Here is a 16,626-nt window from a genome sequence, read left to right on the forward strand (position 1 = left end):
TTTGGTCCTCTGTGCTTGCCGTAGGTTTTGTACTCCGCTGGTGGGCTACTGCCTATATATTTCCATGCACCTCCACCGTATAGGTGATCCTGGATCCCACTGGCCAGGATTGGCGGCAACAGGGAATGAGAGCTAGGATTCCCCATGCCCAGAGAGGTGAGGAAAGTACAGCCATGCAGAAATTAACCCTGGCAGACCGAATCTGGCCCTTAGCTGGTGTTTCTTCAGCCCCTGGCTAGAGTATCTGAAACTTATTTATGTCCCTGAACTTGTCCAAAATATTCCTAAAATGGACTCTGTTGTATCCCAGCTCTTTCGAACCTGGTCTGTCCTGCATCCTTAGGACCAATCAGGGTGGGTGTTAAAAGAGGCATCTCCTTTTACTAAATAATTATGTTTCCCCTATTTTTTTAATAGCCATTTTGGGTATCCGCTGCTTTCTGAATGTTTTCCTGTGTAAAACCTGCTACGGTCAATTCTTTGCAACTTGTATTGGCCATGAAGGGGAAAGTGGTTCCCTGCTTTCAACAGTTTACAGTTAATGTCATTTTATGGCTTGCGGTCTCAGTCAAGACTGGGTTTGTTGAGCTCTACCTGCATCTTAGAAAAGGGGCCGGTGATGGAATAAAAATGATGATTTCTTTAAAGAGCCAGTAGAATGTCAGTTGTTAGAAGTTGGGTCTTTCTGATCGTGGTTAGTCAAAACTTAAGAAATGCTCTTATCTTCAAAACGGTTCGATTTTATCTTCTTCCTTTGCATGGTCGTTTTCTAGGCTTGGGATGGCCTTGCTAGGTAATCTCTCTCTTTTACAGCATAATAACTCACTGAGGGTATGTCTACACTACCCCGCTAGTTCGAACTAGCGGGGTAATGTATGCATACCGCACTTGCTAATGAAGCCCGGGATTTGAATTTCCCGGGCTTCATTAGCATAAGCGGGGAGCCGCCATTTTTAAATCCCCGCTGCTTCGAACCCCGTGTAGCGCGGCTACACGGGGCTCGAACTAGGTAGTTCGGACTAGGGTCCTATTCCGAACTACCGGTACTCCTCGTGAAACGAGGTGTACCGGTAGTTCGGAATAGGCACCCTAGTCCGAACTACCTAGTTCGAGCCCCGTGTAGCCGCGCTACACGGGGTTCGAAGCAGCGGGGATTTAAAAATGGCGGCTCCCCGCTTATGCTAATGAAGCCCGGGAAATTCAAATCCCGGGCTTCATTAGCAAGTGCGGTATGCATACATTACCCTCCTAGTTCGAACTAGGAGGGTAGTGTAGACATACCCTCTATGTTTATTGTATACAAAATCTGTACTAAATAGCCTATACTGGGCACCATTGCTATTTCTTTGCATTAGATCTGTCTGTAAACAGCAGTTGATCTCACTAAATAGTGGCTGTAGTAAATTAAAATCTTTGTGTGTTCTGTAAAACTTTGCAGCCCTGCAGGATTTCAGATACTTTTTTTTTTTATTGGGACAGCCATGCAAATATCCCTCAATTAACAGCTTTCCCATTCCTCTCAGGTGTTGTTCTGTGTGTTGGCACTGCCATTTACAGCTAATTTTTTAATTGGAATACATTCGTCAACTCCCCTCGGTGTAGAGGTGTGCTGTGTGAGTGTGTCTTAAACATGAAATTAATGGGGAGCAGGTTTAAAACTAATAAAAGAAAGTTCTTCTTCACACAGCGTGTTGTCAACCTGTGGAACTCCTTGCCAGAGGAGGCTGTGAAGGCTAGGACTATAATAGAGTTTAAAGAGAAGCTGGATAAATTCATGGAGGTTAGGTCCATAAAAGGCTATTAGCCAGGGGATAAAACGGTGTCCTTGGCCTCTGTTTGTCAGAGGCTGGAGAGGGATGGCAGGAGACAAATCGCTTGATCATTGTCTTCGGTCCACCCTCTCTGGGGCACCTGGCGCTGGCCACTGTCGGCAGACAGGATACTGGGCTAGATGGACCTTCAGTCTGACCCAGTACGGCCGCTCTAATGTTCTAATGTTTATGCCACTAAACTTCAGCTCGATATTCCCCAAAAGAGACCTGTTTTGTTCCAGCAGTATTGATCTTAGAAGAGATGGCTCCTATTGCTAAATCATAATTTTCCCTTCAATTTTTTTAAAGTAGCTCATTTTTGTATGAGAGACCTTCTTAGCATCATGCAGAATAGAAACCTGATAAAACAGGTGTGTTTGGCCGCGGAAAAGGTTCAGAAAAGGACAACTAAAATGACTAGGGATTTAGAACAGGTCCCATATGAAGAGAGGCTAAAGAGACTGGGACTTTTCAGTTTAGAAAAGAGGAGACTGGGGGGATATGATAGAGGTCTATAAAATCATGAGTGGTGTGGAGAGGGTGAATAAAGAAAAGTTATTTATTAGTTCCTATAATAGAAGGACTAGAGGACACCAAATGAAATTAATGGGTAGCAGGTTTAAAACTAATAAAAGAAAGTTCTTCACATAGCGGGTAGTCAACCTGTGGAACTCCTTGCCAGAGGAGGCTGTGAAGGCCAGGAATATAAGAGTATGTGTACACTACAAAGTTAATTTGAAATAACAGCAGTTATTTCGAATGAACTTTAATAGCGTCTGCACAGGCTAACTGCTATTTCAAATTTAATTTGAAATAGCGGAGCCCTTATTTCAAATTTGGTAATCCTCATTCTTCGAGGAGTAACACCAAATTTGAAATAGCTATTTCGAATTAAGTGCTGTGTAGACACTTCATTCGAAATAGGGGGCCTCCAGCCCTTCCCAGGGAGCCCTGGTGGCCACCCTGGGCACAACCAGGAAAACTTACTCTCCTCTCCCCCCGCCCCAAAGCCATTAAAGGGGTAGACCCTGGCCACAGTGCCTGTGTCAGCTCCAAGCCTGCCAGCCCAGAGCCAGCAGTGGCCACCGGGGCCCCTGACCCAGTGGCCCCAAAGCAGGAGCCCGCAAGCCACTGGCAGCCAGCCCTCCACCGCTCCCCAGGAGCAGTCTGCCAGCTCCCAGGAGCCTGCCAGGGGCTGAAGAAGGCGGGCGCCTTCCTGGTCCAGGGTGGAGCTCATGGACCTTATTCAGGTTTGGGGGGGATGCCCCCAACATCCATGATCTCTGCACTAGACAGAGGAATGCAGCCATCTATGTCGGGATAGCTGCCAGCCTGGCCACCAAAGGCCACATGCGAACCCAGGAGCAGGTTAGCATGAAAGTCAGGTTGGTCCGGTGAGACCCCCAAGCTTCCCCTCTCCCCTTCTTCCCCTTGCTTCCCCCTTCCAGATCCCTCTTCCCAGGTTTCCCCCTCCCCTCTCCCACCCTCTCTCTTCCCCTCTCCCACCTCCTTTTCCCAGTCTCCCCAGAGGTCCATCCCCCCCCCCCAGTTTTGTTCAATAAACCCAGTTTCTATTTCTGAACATACGTGTCTTTTATTTGACATCAGGAAGGGGGGCTAGGGAGGGGTAAGTGGAAGGACGTGAGGGAGGAATGGGGCACGAGCCCCCGGTGGGGAAGACTGGGGAGGCTCTGAGGGTTCCTGACAGCCCCTCAGGGCCTCCCCAGTCCTCCCCACCGGGGAGGCTCTCTATTCCGGTAGTTCGGACTAGAGAACCTAATCCGAACTACCTACTCCGTGCTGCGTGTAGCCGCGGGCATGGAGTCCGAACTAGCGGGGATTTAAAAATGGCGGCGCCCGGCAAGATGCAAATGAAGCCCAGGAAATTTAAATCCCGGGCTTCATTTGCAACTTCGGTTGCCTACATTAACCACCCTAGTTCGAACATCCCCAGATAAAGCTAAAGAGCAACAATCTCATGTTGAAATCTCTAAACTTTGGAAACTCTGAAAGTCCTTTTCCATCCCTGACAAGAAACACTCCCAATAACCTGTCTTAGCAGGTTTTTAGTCTGCGTGATGCTAAGAAGGCTTCTTATACAAAAATTAGCTACTTAAAAAAATGGAAGGGAAAATATTATAATTTAAAAATAGAACACAAGAACATAACGAAGGCCATATGGGGTCAGACCAAAGGTCCATCCACCCAGTGTCCTGTCTGCCGACAGTGGACAGTGTCAGGTGCCCCAGAGGGCGTGAACCGAACAGGTAATGATCAAGCCATCTCTCTCCTGCTGTGATTCTCCACCCTCTGACAAACAGAAGCTAGGGACACCATTCCTTACCCATATTGGCTAGTAACCATTAATGGACTTACCCTTCATGAATTTTTCCAGCTCTCTTTTAAACCTTCTAGGAGTCCTCACCTTCAGAACCTCCTCCCGCAAGGAGTTCCACAAGTTAACTGTGCACTGTGTGAAGAACTTCTTTTTATTTGTTTTAAAACGGCTGCCCATTCATTTCATTGGGTGACCCCTTGTTGTTATATTATGGGAACAAGTAAATCACTTTTCCTTATTCACGTTCTGCACACTGGTCATGATTTCATAGACCTCGATCCTATCCCCCCTTGGTCTCCTTTTTTCCAAGCTGAAAAGTCCTGGTCTCTTTAATCTCTCCTCATACGGGACCCGTTCCAAACCCCGAATCATTTTACTTGCCCTTCTCTAAACCTTTTCTAATGCCAGTATATTTTTTGAGATGAGGATAGGAGCCATCTCTTCTAAAATTAGCACTGTTGTAACACAACATTTCTGTGTTCGGGGAATATTTAGTAGAAGTTTAGTGACATGAACATGTTTAAGACACACTTGCCTAAAAACATTCTCCGCTAAGGGGAATTGACATGTATTTCAATTAAAAATAATTAGCAGTATGTTGCAATGCCAAGTTTAACAGACTACGCTCAGCGTACAGCAACAGTCAAAAAGCAAAGCGAATGTTAGAAATAATTAAAAAAGAGAGAGAGAATAAGACAGAGAATATTTTATTGCCTCTCTATAAAACCATGGGATGCCCACATCTTGAATACTGCGTACAGATGTGGTTGCCTCTTCTCAAAAAAAGATCTCTTGGTATTGGGAAGGTAACAAAAATGATGAGGTGTTTGGAACAGGTCCCCTATGAAGAGAGATTAAAGAAACTGAGACGTTTCAGTTTAGAAAAGAGGAGATGAAGGATGGATATGATGGAGGTCCATACATTTATGGCTGGTGTGGAAAAAAGTGAATAAAAAAAAGTTATCTACTTGTTCACACAACATCAGAACTAGAGGTCACCTAATGAAATGAATAGGCAGCCAGATTAAAACTAACAAAAAGAAGTTTTTCTTTACACAGCGCACAGTTAACCTGTGGAACTCCTTGCCAGAGGATGTTGTGAAGACCAGCACTTTAACAGGGTTCATAAAAGAGCTCGATTGATTCACGAAGGTTAGGCCCACCAATGGCTATTAGCCTGGATGGGTAGCAATGGTGTTCTTAGCCTCTGTTTGTCTGGAAATGGATGACAGAGGAAGGGTTACTCAATGATTCCCTGTTTTGTTCACTTCCTTTTGGATACCTGGTATTGGCCACTGTTGGCAGACAGGACGCTGGACTTGATCAAACTTTGATCGGACCAAGGCTGGCTGTACTTCTTATATTCTTACACAAATATTGTAACTTACTACAATGACAATTTAGCAAGATCAACCCCTATTTACAGACAACTGTAGTGTGAAGAAATTGCAGTACGAACCAGGATACACCTCTTAGTACAGATTTTCTATAAAATTCACAGTCAATGAGATGTTTTATTGTAAAAGAGAGAATTTACCTTACAAGGAAATTTCAGACCCAGAAGACAGCTGTGCAAAGGAAGAAGTTACCATCAACCTGTTTGGAAGATAAGTGCATTTCTTAATTGTTTGGGGCTAGCCATGATTGCAAAGACACAGCTTCTAACAACCGCCGTTCTACTTGCTCAAAAGAAAAATGTCTGCAAAGAGATTATCGCTTGCTTTCAACCAAAGGTCCCCCTTCTAAGATCTAGCCCAACAAATCAAATCTTAAGAACACAACCCTTCCGTGAGGCCACATGCCATACCATGACATTAGCCGTAAACTTTTTAAAGCGTGAAAGTCCTTTTTCCATCACGGACAATGAAAGTTCAAAAGAGCCAAGAGTGGCAGGTTTTATAGTGGATGGCATTAAGAAAGCAGCTGTACGCAAAATGGCGATGAGAACAAAAATTAAAGGGGAGACTTTATTATTTACAAATGAGGCACCTTTTGTAAGAAAAAAAAACACCTGGACGATCTGAAATGCAGGTCCTGAGGATGCTGTACAGACCAGGTTTGAATGAGCTGGGACACAACGGAGTCTTACTTTTAGGAATATTTTGGAGAAGTTCAGGGACATAAATTAGTTTAAGATACTCTTGCCGAAGGCTGAACAAACACCAGCTTCTGGGCCAGATTCGGTCTGCCAGGGTAAACTTCTGCATGCCCCCAAATGACTATACTTTCCTTCACCTCTGTGGGTATGGGGAATTGTAGATTTCATTGGCTGTTGCCACTGTTCTTGGCCAATGGGAGCAAGGATCACCTATACCGGTGGAGGTGCATGGAAATATATTGGCAGCACCCACCGGGGGAGTACAAAAGCCTACGACAAGTACAGAGGACCAAAAACAGACAGACTAGGCCACAAAATTCGTCTCACCTGCTAAGGGACAAAAAAGGCAACGAGAAGACGGTCTTGAAATGTGTTAGGATCAAGAGAAAAATTCAGGAGAATGTCGGTCCACGGCTTAGCTGGAAAGAAACCGACTTATATGAGCCGTGAGTTGTAGAATACCCCATGGGAGAGACTGGGGGTTCTCATGCTCTGTGGCTGCTGTCTCAGGTACTGGGGCACCCCAAGGGAGTGCGACAGAGGAAGAGAAGGCTACAGGGCTTTATGCAATTAGGTGTCAGGTCCTCAACTCCTGCCCCACAGCCTGGAGGGCTCCGAAGATGCCGTTGCATGAGAAGAAAAGCCGAGATTTGCAGGTGATCCCTTGAGTCCGGCCACCGGAGCCCTTTGAAACACACGGAGCCATGTCAGGGGGCTTGGGACTTGGTGGAGAAATCGAGCCGGGGCCTCTGAGTGATTTCAAGCAGCTTTGTGAGGTTCAGCACTGAAGGTGTTTGAGAGATTCGAAAATCTGGAGAGGTGGGGTCTGGTTTCCTAGCACTCAGCCCGTTGAGTGGGGTGGTTTGCTCCGTAGTTAGCCATGCTGGCCATGGGGCAGGTCCCAGTTCCAGCACTGTCCATTTAAGGCCTTCCCCGTTGCCCATCACCATGGTATCTGTGCTCCTCCAGGTGCACCACTTTGTGGGTGACATGCTCTATACTGTCTGGGAGAATTTCTGCTCTAGGCTCTGTGCCCGGGCTCCAGGAACCCATAGTAGAGTCCCCGTCCCCTGCTCGTAGCTCTGAGACGTGCACTGGGGAGGACGTAGGGAGCCCAGCCAAGCCAGCGGGTGACTTGGCATCGCCCGCGTTCTCCACCAGATGAGCTGCTGGAGCGGAGGAGATGGGTGAGCTGCAGATGAGCCAGAAGGCAGGGGTGCGGGATCCTGGAAAGCAACAGGGAATGGGGGCTGTGTGGGGAGGAGGTTGCTCTGTTCGAAAGAAGCCTGCTCTAGGCTCCTTATCCTTGAGAGAGGCTGTTCTCCAGCAGCTCCCTCCTTTGCCTCCCCCACCCCACACTCATACACTTGACAGGAATTTGATGCTGAGGTTTCTGTGGGCACCTGCGCTGTGCCAGCTCCCCATGTGGGCAGAGAGCACGTGATCTCCGGTTTGCAGCCGGCTCTATAAATCGACCAGGGCTGAGGCACAAGCTCTGTTGCTTTCCCCAGACGGTGACGATGCTGCTCCTGATCCTGCTGCCCGTGGCCTTTCTCCTGCCCCCCGGCGCTGGGGCTGGTAAGTGTGGGGCTGCAAATCCTGGCTCCTCCCCAGAGCCAGATGATTCTGCCGGGGTGATGGCTGGTTCCTAGGACACAGCTCAGGAAGGGTTCAGAGGTGTGGGGTGATAATGGGGCCTGGGTGATGGAGCTGGTCCTGAAATGAAGCCCCAGAGGGACTAACAGAGGGACACACACATGGGATTCTAATTAGGAGTTGGGAGCAGGCTCAGATTCACTCTTCTTACCTGGGGCTCTTGGATGTATCCCCCTGAGCTCCAAAACCACAGGACCCCAGGGCTGGCAGAGACCTCAGGAGTCACCGAGTCCCACCCCCTGCCCAGAGCAGGGCCAACCCAGACTCAAGTCCACTCCCAAGAAGCCCTGGTGGATGGGGAATGTGAGAAATCAGCAGGGGGTGATTCAGCCGCCTTCTGGGTGCCAGCGCCCTTAGCGAAATCCCGTGGGAACCTGGCCTTACGTCCGTGTGTTTGGCACCGATGTGCCTCCCCGTCAGCCCTGAGTTGTTCGTTTCCCTGCCAGCCACATGGGGTGTCCCCCTCCCCTCTCCCACCCCCAGTGACCTCCAGGGCTCGAGGCAGAGGGATACCACAGGAAGAGCATCACAGAGGAGGCGTTGAGGCTGGGGGGCTCCCTCTTGGGATGGGGGGAGGGACTCGGTCTCAACCAGATGCAGAGGGAGGACAGCTCCTTCCTATGCCCCCGTTTTCTCCCAGGTGAGATCGTCGGGGGTCATGAAGCCCGGCCCCACTCCAGGCCCTACATGGCCTTTCTGCACATAAGTGGAGGAAGAGTCCGTACCTGCGGCGGGTTCCTGGTGGCAGAGAACTTTGTGCTGACGGCCGCTCACTGCCGGGGGCGGTAAGTGCCTCTGGGCCAGGATGTGGGGATGGGTCAGACAAGTGGGGCAGGGGGAACTGGGAGCTCTGGCATGGGGGGCAGGAGGTGGCCAGGCTGGGGGAGCAGAGCTCAGGGGTCTCACCAGCTCAGACGACGTTGGCGAGTTTCTAGGGGCCTCTGCGACCCACGGCCCAGCCCCAGCGCTGGATAAATGAATGGGCTTACGGCCAGTGACCCCAGCTGGGTCTACCCCTTTGACTAGCATGGGGCAGGAAGGGGTAAAGGGGGAATTTCCAGCCTAGACACATTTCTGGAGCTAGGTGGGAGGGAGAGTTGGCTGGCGTGAAAGCTGAGCCACGGCCAGAGAGCCCCAGAACGCCTGGCCCCACAATGTCAGAATTTATGCGACAGGAAAACACGTGTCCGTCCCCTGCCACTAACATCCCACGTGCTGCTCTCGCCTTGGCCAGAAATATCACAGTCGTCCTGGGAGCCCAAAACATTAAAGAACAGGAACCCTGCCAGCAAGTGAGCCAGGTGAAACGGCAGATCCCCCACCGGAGTTTCAACTGGAAGAATGCAAACAATGACATCATGCTGCTGCAGGTACCACCCCCATCCCATCCCCCACCCGCAGTGACCTCACACTGCTGCAGGTACCGCCCCCATCCCATCCCCCACCCCCCAGTGACCTCACACTGCTGCAGGTACCACCCCATCCCATCCCCCACCCCCAGTGACCTCACACTGCTGCAGGTACCACCCCCATCCCATCCCCCACCCCCAGTGACCTCACACTGCTGCAGGTACCACCCCTCTTCCATAGCCCCGCCCCCAGTGACCTCACACTGCTGAAGGTACCACCCCCATCCCATCCCCCACCCCCAGTGACCTCAAACTGCTGCAGGTACCACCCCCATCCCATCCCCCACCCCCAGTGACCTCACACCGCTGCAGGTACCACCCCCATCCCATCCCCCACCGCCAGTGACCTCACACTGCTACAGGTACACCCCCATCCCATCCCCCACCCCCAGTGACCTCACACTGCTGCAGGTACCGCCCCGTCCCATCCCCCACCCCCAGTGACCTCACAGTGCTGCAGGTACCACCCCCATCCCATCCCCCACCCCCAGTGACCTCACACTGCTGCAGGTACCACCCCCATCCCATCCCCCACCCCCAGTGACCTCACACTGCTGCAGGTACCACCCCATCCCATCCCCCACCCCCAGTGACCTCACACTGCTGCAGGTACCACCCCCATCCCATCCCCCACCCCCAGTGACCTCACACTGCTGCAGGTACCGCCCCCATCCCATCCCCCACCCCCAGTGACCTCACACTGCTGCAGGTACCGCCCCCATCCCATCCCCCAGCCCCAGTGACCTCACACTGCTGCAGGTACCACCCCATCCCATCCCCCACCCCCAGTGACCTCACACTGCTGCAGGTACCACCCCCATCCCATCCCCCACCTCCAGTGACCTCACACTGCTGCAAGTACAACCTGCCCTCCATCACGATGCCCCATTGCCAAAGGGCTTGGGGGATGTGCCGGGGTTGGGGTGCATCTCTTTCCCCTTGAGGTGAACCATGTAATTGCGCCTCATCTCTCCTGTGCCCCAGCTGGCTCGGCCCGCGAGACTGAACGCGTTTGTGAAGTCCGTCGCCCTGCCCCGCGCCGGGGTGACTGTGAGTCCTGGGACCGTGTGCAGTGTTGCTGGCTGGGGCCTCACGAACGCGCGGAAACTGTCCTCTGAGCCCAGCCGGCTCCAGGAGACGGTGGTGGAGGTGCTGAGTGATCAGCTGTGCATTGAGCGTAACTACAACCCCGCGACCATGCTGTGCGCGGGGAGGAGAGAGGAGGGCAGAAATGTGGCAAAGGTAAAACTGGGTTGTGGGGGGCAAGCACGGAGCAGGGGTCGGTGAGCTGTTCTGCAGCCGTGTCGTCTTTCCTTCTGCAGGGCGACTCCGGCGGCCCCCTGACGTGCGGCGGCGTCGCCCAGGGCATCGTCTCCTGGGGGCGTCCTCTCCCCCCTGCCATGTATACGAGAGTCTCCACTTACAGCCAATGGATCCAAGCGACCATAAGGGAGCTGCAGGCCTGAGCCGAGCCAGAAGCATTGAGGCTTTGCTTGTGGGCTTTGGAGAGGCCCTGAGGTTGGGGCCTGCTTTGCCGAGGGGCTCAGCCCCCCACGTCCTGGCCTGAGGCTCCTCCCCTTCCAGGTGGAGTCTCCTCCCCCAGCCATGATTCTCCCTGGGTAGCGCCCATCCCATCAGCACCAAGGCAGCAGAGTTAGGAGCCCGGTTCTTGGCCAGGCTAGGGCACAGCCGGATCAGGGGCAGTTAGGAGCCAAACCCTGGTAGGGACCCAGTGGGTTCTTGCTCTCCCCGGTGTGAGTCCGTCGAGAGATCCTCCCTGTAACGTCCACCTGCCGGTTCCTGCTGGAACCGCCCCCTGCCCTGTCCTCGATTGGCCTTCCCCACGCACTGGCCCCTGGAGGATCCACCCCCCAGATCACATATCAGCTGAGACCCTCTCCTGCCCAGCTCTCTTGCCCTGCTGCATTGCTCTGCCTGCTCCGTAGCCAGCAAGTAATAAAGTTACCCACAATAATGGCGCTTTATTGACACATCCATCCAGAGCTTTGCCATCCAGGGCAGCGGCTGGACCTGCCCAGGCCAGGAGGGGACGGACCTTACAGGGGGAGGCCGGATGGGGGGTAAATGCTTTTGACACCCAGGTTCTGTGACTTCCTGCAGAAGGAGGATCTGGGGGTGCGGGTGGGACCTGAACCCCTCAAGGTGTGTGGTGTACCCTTGGGCTGGGACGGTCACAAAGGCTACTCAGAGGGGACAAGCTGCTTGTGCCATTGCTTGTCCTGACTCCCAAGGCTGCTACGTCTGGAATAGAAATAGGACGGGTTCAAAATTGTTCTAGCTGCAAAAATCTACTCTTCCAATTCCCACCCACCGATCCCCATCCACCCAACCAACCACCGACCCACCCATGCCTCCATCTTTTCATCCACCAGCCTTCCCTTCCATCCATCCATCCACCCACCCACCCACCCTCCCACCCATCTATCCTATCTTGATCTAGATACGTCTCTAAACAATATCTATCTATCTATCTATCTATCTATCTATCTATCTATCTATCTATCTATCTATCTATCCCCACACACCCCCTCTATCTATCTATCTATCTATCTATCTATCTATCTATCTATCTATCTATCTATCTATCTATCTATCTATCCCCACACACCCCCTCTATCTATCTATCTATCTATCTATCTATCTATCTATCTATCTATCCCCACACACCCCCTCTATCTATCTATCTATCTATCTATCTATCTATCTATCTATCTATCTATCTATCTATCTATCTATCTATCTATCTATCCCCACACACCCCCTCTATCTATCTATCTATCTATCTATCTATCTATCTATCTATCTATCTATCTATCTATCTATCTATCCCCACACACCCCCTCTATCTATCTATCTATCTATCTATCTATCTATCTATCTATCTATCTATCTATCCCCACACACCCCCTCTATCTATCTATCTATCTATCTATCTATCTATCTATCTATCTATCTATCTATCTATCTATCTATCCCCACACACCCCCTCTATCTATCTATCTATCTATCTATCTATCTATCTATCTATCTATCTATCTATCTATCTATCTATCTATCTATCCCTATACACCCCATCTATCTATCTAGCTATCTAGCTATCTATCTGTCTTCACACACCCATCTCTCTGTCTCTCTATTTATCTATCTAACTATCTGCATATCATCATAATCTATCTAGTTTAGAGATTTGCACATCTGTCTGTCTGTCTGTCTGAATCCATTTGTCTAAGGTCTCCTCCTACAGATTCAGATTTAGGGCCGGGGTGGTCAATGCAATTGTCATGGTTCTCCCAGGCTGGCCCCTGCTGGGCCTCTGCTGCCATTTTCACCTGCTCCTCCCCAGGTCCGGGCGCTTACGGCTCCCATTGGCTAGGTCAGGTGATGTGTGGGCAACAGGAGCTGCGCTCTCCCGTATCAGTGAAGGCGCAGGTCAATATGGGGTGTAGGGGCTACCCCTGGCCGACTGGATCTGGACCACCGGGTGATATTTGCCCACCCCTGTGCTAGGACCATCTGATTTGAGAGGTAGCTTCCTTTTCCCCTAAGCTGAAGGAAGGTCTGGCTTGGGCTGTGCCAGGGAAAAGGGACGTGCTGGGAACGGGGCTGGTTTCCAGCCCTCGGGAAGGGAGGGGGCCGAGAGTGGCGGAAGGGGATGTTCAGTCTCCACTAGGGGCAGTAACTGCAGGGGCGTCCTGTTGAGCCGTGACCACTGCAGGCCACAGGACCACCAAGGGAGCGGTGAGCTAGGGAAGGGGCTTTTCATATGGCCAGCCACTGGATCCAAATCCCTTCTCCCGGCACGGCTGGGGAGGAGCCTGGCTGGCCACTGGGCCCGCTCCCACAGCCCCCAGAGAAGATGCATGGTGGGGGAGAGGCCGCTGGAGGTGACGGCTGGCCCCAGAGAAGCCAACATCCATGGAGCACCACCAAAGGAAGCCCTTGTGTGGGCCCTCGACCTCCCAGCCCTCTGGTTTGAGTCCTGCCCCTCCCAGCCCTGCTCCAGGCTCCCCACCTCCCCCCACCTGGCTCCCCCGCTCCCAGGACACCTCGGCCGGGCCTGGGTCCTGGGATGAGGGCCACATGGGCTGGGCTGTGGGGAGGGAGAGAGAGTTACTAGTCACAGGGCCTGGGAGAACAGGGGGCTGCAGGTTGGGGCTGAGGGGCACCGGCAGAGCGCTCACCTGTCTGCTGAGCGGTGAAGGGTGCGGCGAGCCCGATCCTGCGCTATGTGGACGTTCATCACATCAAAACGCACCCCCTTCTGGTTCCAGCGCTCCGCCACTGGTTGGGTTGCCGGGTGCACCGTGAACCAGCGGTTCTGCTCTGACCGGTACCGCAGCACCTCCTCCCCATTGAGGGCATATCTGGCGATGATTCGGACAGCACCGGTGGCATCGTGCATCTCACAGGCCTGCAGGACCTGCATGTAGTAGCTCTACGAGGGGAGGGAAAGTGGGTGCAAAACAGCCTCCCCACTAAGCCCTGAAACATGCCAGGAGGCAGAGACGGAGCAACGTTCTCCCATGCACAGAAACTGGAAGTCTTCCTTCCCAGCCCTCCAGCCCGTACAACCCTTCAGACCCGGCTCCTCCCCTGGAGCGGAGGAGTTCTGCCTCCCAGCCAGCCTGCTCTAACTACTAGACCCCACTCCCCTCCCTGGGCTCAGATAGAACCAAGTGATCCCGTCTCCCAGAGATCCTCCCCTCCCCCTGTCATCAATTAGTATCAGTTCTGGGGTCCCCTCCCTCAGCTCCCTCCTGCCTCTTTGGAGACACCCTGATCACCCATATCCTGAGCCAGGCTGAGCATGGGGGACCCAGGACTCACCGGCCTGTGGGGCGCTGGAGTTTATCTCCTCCACCAGGACCCGGTACGTGGTCTCCACCCAGGAGTCCCAGGCCCGGTACCAAGTTCCGATCCTGCTCCAGAACTCCTGGTTTGCTGGGCTGTGCCCGTTGCGGGGAGCCAGCCTGCCGCTGTCACTGTCATAGGCCGCCAGCACCAGGTCGTTCACCCTCAGCACACTCAGCTGGGCAGCCCGGGGGCCGCTTGCGGCGAGATGAGCTGGAAACAGGAGAGACGGAGCAGCCCTGCAGCAGGGAGAGAGCAAAGGGGGAAGAGGAGCCAGGCATCTGGGGCAGCAGCAACCCAAGGGGGCCCCACAGCACCCAGCCCTGGAGGCGTGAGACTGGTGTCCAGGTGTCCAGCACAACAGGGGGCACTTACCTGCCCAGGAGATGGAGCAGAGAGACAGGAGCCGGAGAGACAGCGGTACAGGACTGATCCCAGCAGGGCTCTGCCCGGTGAACTCTGGGGCTGCCCACCCCAGGGCTGCCCTCTCTGCTGCTCTGACAGGAAACTCTAGAGAGGAAACCCGGATGAGCGGAGCGGTGTTCGGTAAAGGGAAGGGACGTTCTCTTGTCGCTGCTCTGCTCACCGTGTCTCCAGAACCCTCCCTCCTCGCCCCCCAGCGCACTGAAGGCTGAGTCTCGCCTCTTGCTGCTTCCCAGCGATCTCTGTTACAACATCTTGATCTTAGGGGAGGGTCTCGGTGAGCCCAGCAAAACAGCCCCCCGCTGCTCATCCACAGCTGAGACCTTGGATAGAGACAAGCCGGAGACATGGGACTTGGTGGAAGGATGGAAAGGGGAGCACAGATACAGGCAGAGGACTCGTGGCTGGGGAGGGGGTGGGCAGGGAGCTGGCACCAGCCGTGTTTAACATCGGTAGTTTTCTCACGGACAGGGGAAAGTTCTGTCCCGATCTCAAGGCATCAGGGCCCCCCCATCCCCCGGACATGCAGGGTAGAGGATGGTCCAAGGGCTGTTGCAACACCCAACGTTGTTTGATCATTTCTCTCATCGGTCTTGGATTTTCTAGTGTTGCAAAGGGCTCGTGGAATCACAACGGATTTTTTTTTTTGCTGCTTTTCAAAGGCAGCCACACGCTCCCCTAGGAAAGCCACCGGAGCTGGAGTTTTGCTTCAAGTAAGTTGATCCGTTGGTGTGTCACATGTCTATGTCAATGCCTGAACTGTGCCAGCAGGAAAAAGGGGAGGGGGGAGATGATTTTCTAACATTGTCCAATCTGGGTGCTCAGCCAAGGCTGAGATAAGAGCCGGCTGCTCCTTCCTGTTCTACGCCACAGACCGGGGCTTTCAGTTTTGTTTAGCTGCGGAAGAAGGGGGCAGGGAGCCAGCTAGGTTTGCTCTGCTGTCGTTTCCTGTCATGTTGGACCTAGGGAAGAGGCGCAGGCCCTGGGCAGCAGTTCTGGGTGCCGGGGATGGACAGTCAATGGGACGGTAGAAGGACGGGGGTGGAATCCCCAACAGCTGGGCCTAGCGGGAACTGTTTCTTCCCAGTTTCCCGCGGTCTGGGATTCCGTAGGACACTTTCTCCTGCAAACTTTTACCGGCCACAGAGATTGTAACTGTCAGCCCTGACCCCTGGCGTCCCCCAGCTGCCTTTCCCACCCCCCTGGGCCCAGCAACGTAGCTGCTTCAGAATGTTTTTCCTGGATCCCCTCCCCTCCCAGCTCCTCTCTCAAACCCCAGGGCTGTATCTAGACTGGCCAGTTTTTCCGGAAAATCAGACGCTTTTCCGGAAAAACTTGCCAGCTGTCTACACTCTGCTTGAATTTCCACAAAAGCACTGACTTCCTACTGTAAGAAATCAGTGCTTCTTGCGGAAATACTATGCTGCTCCCGTTCGGGCAAAAGTCCCTTTTGCACTAAGCTTTTGCGCAAAAGGGCCAGTGTAGACAGCTCAGATTTGTTTTCCGCAAAAAAGCCCCGATGGCGAAAATGGCGATCAGGGCTTTTTTGCACAAAAGTGCGTCTAGATTGACCACGGACGCTTTTCGCTTTAAAAAAAGGCATTTCCAGACAACCAGCCAGGAAACTAGAACTGGACCCAAACAGCTGTGAGCCTGCAAAGGCCAGAACTCAGGTCCCATGGGCAGAGCTGCCGACAGAGAGGTAAAACTAGAACCTGCACCCTTGATTCCCACCTCTCCCCAAATCCGCCATGGGAACAGCCGTGTCCTGCACACAAAGCTGTCCCCTGAAGGGTGCAGAACCCGGGACAATTCTCCTCCACCCCATGTCCAGCCCCTGCTCCAAGTCCCCTTCCCCCACTCACACCGTTGGAGACTGGAGGCGTGAAGTGGACTGGGGCCGGTGAGTGTGGGTCCAAGTCCAACCCCTACAGCCGCAAGGTTTGTTCTGGGTTCCTGGGTGTCACAAGAGGGTGCTGTGATGCGGTTAATCGAGCCGTAGCACAATGCGTATGTAGC

The 16,626-nt window shown here is 52.9% G+C and overlaps 2 protein-coding genes across 3 annotated transcripts; one reads left to right on the forward strand and one right to left on the reverse strand.

The window, feature by feature from the left end:
• The first annotated feature begins 8,163 nt into the window (after positions 1-8,163).
• LOC102454582 (mast cell protease 1A-like) lies at positions 8,164-10,778 on the forward strand. The gene is made up of 4 exons (XM_075911831.2): positions 8,164-8,688; positions 9,138-9,273; positions 10,297-10,554; positions 10,635-10,778. Exons 1-4 carry the CDS (start codon positions 8,498-8,500, stop codon positions 10,776-10,778), a joined length of 729 nt encoding a protein of 242 aa, XP_075767946.2. The 5' UTR covers positions 8,164-8,497.
• Positions 10,779-11,360: 582 nt separating this feature from the next.
• Positions 11,361-14,766, reverse strand: LOC149521012 (uncharacterized). Of its 2 annotated transcripts, XM_089774479.1 has the most exons (4): positions 14,560-14,766; positions 14,161-14,423; positions 13,515-13,768; positions 11,361-11,574 (listed from the first exon to the last, which is right to left on the reverse strand). In XM_089774479.1, exons 3-4 carry the CDS (start codon positions 13,757-13,759, stop codon positions 11,514-11,516), a joined length of 306 nt encoding a protein of 101 aa, XP_089630605.1. In that variant the 5' UTR covers positions 13,760-13,768; positions 14,161-14,423; positions 14,560-14,766; the 3' UTR covers positions 11,361-11,513. The 2 variants fall into 2 exon arrangements, with proteins under 2 accessions (XP_089630605.1, XP_089630606.1); XM_089774480.1 differs by lacking the exon at positions 14,560-14,766 and having other exon boundaries at positions 14,161-14,540.
• Between the last annotated feature and the right edge of the window lie 1,860 nt (positions 14,767-16,626).

Source organism: Pelodiscus sinensis, chromosome 30 (assembly GCF_052426305.1).
Source record: "Pelodiscus sinensis isolate ZL-2025 chromosome 30, ASM5242630v1, whole genome shotgun sequence".
Lineage (NCBI taxonomy): Eukaryota > Metazoa > Chordata > Testudines > Trionychidae > Pelodiscus > Pelodiscus sinensis.

Bases quoted from the DNA above. Each gene is read 5' to 3' on its own strand.
- LOC102454582 (XM_075911831.2), top strand. From the start codon at position 8,498: ATGCAGAGGGAGGACAGCTCCTTCCTATGCCCCCGTTTTCTCCCAGGT. The intron at 8,689-9,137 runs GTAAGTGCCTCT...CGCCTTGGCCAG, and splicing joins GCCGCTCACTGCCGGGGGCG to AAATATCACAGTCGTCCTGG. The intron at 9,274-10,296 runs GTACCACCCCCA...CCTGTGCCCCAG, and splicing joins ATGACATCATGCTGCTGCAG to CTGGCTCGGCCCGCGAGACT.
- LOC149521012 (XM_089774479.1), bottom strand. From the start codon at position 13,759: ATGCAGGTCCTGCAGGCCTGTGAGATGCACGATGCCACCGGTGCTGTC. The intron at 11,575-13,514 runs GTGAGCGCTCTG...TTTCTATTCCAG, and splicing joins CTTCACCGCTCAGCAGACAG to ACGTAGCAGCCTTGGGAGTC.